Here is a 4,692-nt window from a genome sequence, read left to right as displayed (position 1 = left end):
AATTTGCGAGCAACACCCCAGTAATGTCTATTACAAAATGTTTTAGAGAATTTCCTCTTCAACAGTATGAGTCTCTTCATGTAATCTGCATAAATTTGGGCAGTCTTTTCATCCGACCAGCCTCAAACACATGAGCGTTCCTTCACATTGTTGCCCAGCAACCAAACAACGGAGGAGGAGGTCAATGAGTTTGCATACTGCATTAGGGTCTCGCGGTCGCGGTTGCTCACAGTGGCACCTGCACACTTCAGTCAGTCGCAGCTGGTCATCAATAATGAATTTCTAATAGACTGACGAACTCGTGTAAGTGGACAGACGGTCTTAATAGTCGGTCAGTAACGTGATTTTACGTGCCATTAGGTTCTTGCGAACATGTATTGTCAGGATCAATTTAGCGATACTTTACGGCGATGTTTATTTCATACGTTTACTCATGAGTCCTGTGCAGTTCTGTATAATTGACAGTCCCAGTTTACACAGGAGTCCTAAACAGTCCTGTACAACTGTCTCATGCTGGCGAACTCAGCCAAGCCGCGTCAAAATAGGACCTTGGTTCAAAACCGAGAGATGCAGTGAGATGCAGTGAAAACACTTTTTCGTAACTCTTTCCTAAAACATCAGAGCAGATTATCAGGTTATCATTATCTTGACTGATTCTTTTAATGACTCTGACAGCATCAGTTACCGAACACGGTCCCATTCGTGTCCTCGCAGTTAATTTGGCGAGCAGAATTTCCCCCGAAGACTTTGGCATTAGTAGGGCCGTTTTCATTCAGTGTTACTTTAATGGTTAGCTAGTAGTCATGCTACATACAGAACCAGGACAGATCGACTGAAAGAGCAGAGAGAGCATTGATTCACTCGGGGCTGCCGGGAGGCGCACTTAGCAGAGGAGGACAGTTTGACACACATTAGGCCTGTGAGGCTACTTTTCCAGACTTCATTAAACTCCTCTCTCAGGATCCATGCCTAATTAATCAGCACCAGAAAACCACCTCCCTGCTCTGGTTCAGGGCATGTTTGGCAGGTGATGGGTTCTGTGATTTTATTTGTTGGGTTTTAACAGAGCCTTGTTTGGGACTAAGTTGCCTGAGGCTGGTAGCCCACAGTTCATTCTCACTGTAAACAAATGAAGACAGGCGTGTTACTCGCCACACTGGGGTAGATGTTTGATTTGGCCATTTGGAAACATGAGGTTGATTCACACTTCTCTGAAATATAAACAAGCTTCTCACAACTGAGGAGAAAGTTTTATGATAACAGTCAAATGATTTTGTTTATCTTTACATGGCCTCGTAAAAGTGATCATAACAATAAACCTTCTTCTTCACCTAAAAAACTCAAAAACCTCTGATCTCACCCAAACTCTAACATCTCCCTTTTCACTCCATTATATCAGTAAATTAAACAAATAAAAATGAAACAATGAAGATAATATACAACCTATAAAGGAAACCTAGCCCTTCATACCTTTTGAGTGTGCTAAAAACATGCACAGCATTAGTAAACTACATGCACACACATACATGCACATACATACATACATACACACATACACACACAGCATTAGTAACTAGCAAAAACTAACATTTCCACAGCGCGCACAAACAGGAAAGATGGGTTTAAAAGACGTCACAGCCTCCCCTGGTCTGACGATGTTTTACTCTGTCCCTCAGCTCACAGCGAGGTTTGGCCACCGAGTCAACGCCAACACAATCTTTTCCTCTCCACCCGTGGAGGCCCAGTAAGAGAGCAACAGATGGACACACAAACAACTCATTCACACTTGTTACTGTGTTACTGTCTAGTGTTTTGCCTTGTTCCTCTACAAAACAAATCATTTACAGTGAATCAGAATGTAGCCCAGGGATCCACGCGCTCTGTCAGCGAGAGCGTGGAGCTCTGACCCAGCGATATTTGTACTGAGTAACCCATGACATGCAGGTATGAGCTCGAGGAAGCTTAAAGCTGATCTCAGATCAGTCTGCGTCGGTGAAAATGCCATAAGATCCGGCTGGGGCGAGGGCGCTGTGGCCATCTGTCGCTGAGCTGCGTGAGCAGCAGATCCTGTCAGTAAACATTAGCATCAGAGAGCTAATGTTAGCGCCCTCCCTGGTCCGTCCGTCTGGAGCCCTCCGTGTGCCTCTTACACCTTACTGAACATTCACACCCCAGGGATTACTCTGCCGCCCCACCACACGTTGTTCACTCTCTCACTCCCTCTCACTGACATTTACCTGGCCTGACTTTCCACGCACATAGTTTATCACATCAAACACAGAAAACCCACAAAAAATCGTAAAAAACGGGCCTTTCAAACACAGTTCTGTAGCATTAAAGAGAAGCACTCGAACCCTAAACTCTAACCCATCTGCATCCTGCAGCGTCCTGCAGTGGAGTTGGCGTGTGTCTCTTATGGCCCACTGTCCGGGGGAGAGAGATGAGGAGGTGTGAGGAAGAGTCAGGCAGTGAAAGACAGGCGGGAGGCTGGCACCACCGACCTGGTATAGCGGTGTGTCTGCCCACTGCCGCCCGGGCATCGCTGGTGCTAACAGCAGACCATGCCAGTTTCCTGGCTTATCTATCTCACTAACTATACACAGGAACACAGAGAAAAAGGTGTGTCAGGATCTCAGCAGTCGTGTGTGTGTGTGTGTGTGTGTGTGTGTGTGTGTGTGAGAGAGAGAGAGAGACTCTGTGTTTGTGCGTTTTGATGAGACACACCAGGTGACTGGTGTCTTTAGAGAACGCAGAGTGTGTGAGGACTTAGTTAATTGGTCAAGACCAGTGTTGTGGGTAATGAGTAACAAAGCAACGTGTTACTGTAATTATATTACTTTCCTCCATAACGAAGTAAAGTAAAGCATTACAGTTCAAATTTCAGTAATCACATTACAGTTACTGGATTATTAAAATGTCCTTTACTGCATTACACACACCTTTTCAAAAGAATGCTTTTCGAGCTGAATATTTAAATTTAACTTATAAAATGGATAATTCTGGTCCTGGGTGCTAATTGGTCAATACAGTGTTCCAGCAACGTTAACACACATGATTATAGAAGCAGCTATGACACGACACACACCTGTTCACCTTCACTGTGTATCTATAATATGACTACCCACTGTCGCTAAGGAGAGATTGGGTCCTTGACATTAGCTCCCGTTAAATGGGACAAGACCGACAACTGGTTAGTTAGCCAGCTAGCAAGGTCTGCTACATTTGAGAAGACCTGAAAATACAGTGTAGCCAACCAGGACAATAACATGGAGAACTTTCATGTTACCTTTAATCACAAAATACAGATAACGCAGCTGTCGGCTGATGATGATACCAGAACATATAACAAGCCACCTCAGAAACTATTGGTAGTTAACCATTGAAGGTAAATGACAACATCCTGATTAATGTAGCTACACTATAGTTATCGTTAGATGGCTACGCTCGTGTGTTTCTGTTTTTTGTCACTGGTCAAACATGTGAACTCATGAATGAGGCCACGCTTTACAGTTACTTTAGAGCAGCTAAGGGGTGTTCTTAGGCGCGACACGAAACTATTGCATTGAAAATAAAGTAATGAAAGGACTGTGATGTTTGTCCTTGTATTTTTATGTGGTAAATTGGGGAATTTATAGTTTTAGAGAGTAACTCTAAAGTAAAGTAATGACATAAAGTAAAGTAAAGTAAGGTGATGAGTAGTGTAATTACTTTTCAAAAGGAGTAACAAGTAAAGTAATCCCATTACAATTGAAAGAAGTAATTGGTAACTTATTACTAATTACTTTTTTTGAGTAGCTACCCCAACACTGGTCAAGACTTTTGTCAGTTAAGGTCACTTACAGCAGCAATCAAGCAATCAACTTGAATATAGTTTCCTGAAATGTAACATTTGTTAAAGGCTTCAACTCTGAAATGTACTTTGTTTCTGAAACTACTTAGCAAGCTCAGTTGTCTGATCTATTTGTATTCATTTAGCGTAAACTGTTAAATTTAGAATTGCAGAATAAGTAAGTGATCCCAAAGGAATCGAGAACTATTACGAGTAGATTACTCATTTTGGTAATCCAGCAGATTCAGCTGCTAACTACAAATACTGCTAACAGTGATGTAATCACTGTTACATTACCACAAGTTCAGAACATTCCAGAACTCTGAAGCATGGGTCCAGACAAATGAACGCGTGAAGTGGTGATTGCAGTGTGGCTCACTAGGTTGTTAGGTTTGCTAGGCTAGCTGTGAGGGAGCTTACCACCATCTGATCACAATTATATGTTCTCAGTTACAACCCACTGATTGTGTAATCACAGTTATATGTTCTCAGTTACAACCCACTGATTGTGTAATCACAGTTATATGTTCTCAGTTACAACCCACTGATTGTGTAATCACAGTTATATGTTCTCAGTTACAACCCACTGATTCCAATCACAATTATATGTTATCAGTTACGACCCACTGCGGTCAGGGGTCAGGTGGCACAGGGTTTCTGTCTTAACTACAGTTAGCTCAGTTAGCCAGGCTAGCTCTAGAGTGGAAGGTTCTTTTGGCAGAGTCGAACTGTGCCATCAGTAGTGGTTAACAGAGCGTGGTGGAGTTCAGGAAGGTGAGGGGTGAACTGGGGTTTTGGTGTCAGCTCACAGACACACAGAGACTCCAGGAGGTTTGAGATAAGAGGGAAGGACTGTTCCAGAA

The 4,692-nt window shown here is 43.0% G+C and overlaps 1 protein-coding gene across 1 annotated transcript in view; it reads left to right on the top strand.

Moving 5' to 3' along the window:
- The first annotated feature begins 1,616 nt into the window (after positions 1 to 1,616).
- cspg5b (chondroitin sulfate proteoglycan 5b) overlaps positions 1,617 to 4,692 on the top strand; it is a 17,880-nt gene continuing 14,804 nt past the window's right edge. The window contains exon 1 of the mRNA XM_030788619.1: positions 1,617 to 1,744. Within this exon, the coding sequence (XP_030644479.1) occupies positions 1,617 to 1,744 (128 nt within the window). The remainder of the gene's footprint in view (positions 1,745 to 4,692) is intronic.

The sequence above is a fragment of the Chanos chanos genome, chromosome 12 (assembly GCF_902362185.1).
Source record: "Chanos chanos chromosome 12, fChaCha1.1, whole genome shotgun sequence".
NCBI lineage: Eukaryota > Metazoa > Chordata > Actinopteri > Gonorynchiformes > Chanidae > Chanos > Chanos chanos.
Note: the sequence above shows the minus strand (reverse complement) of the source record. Positions and strands in the feature narration are given on the sequence as shown.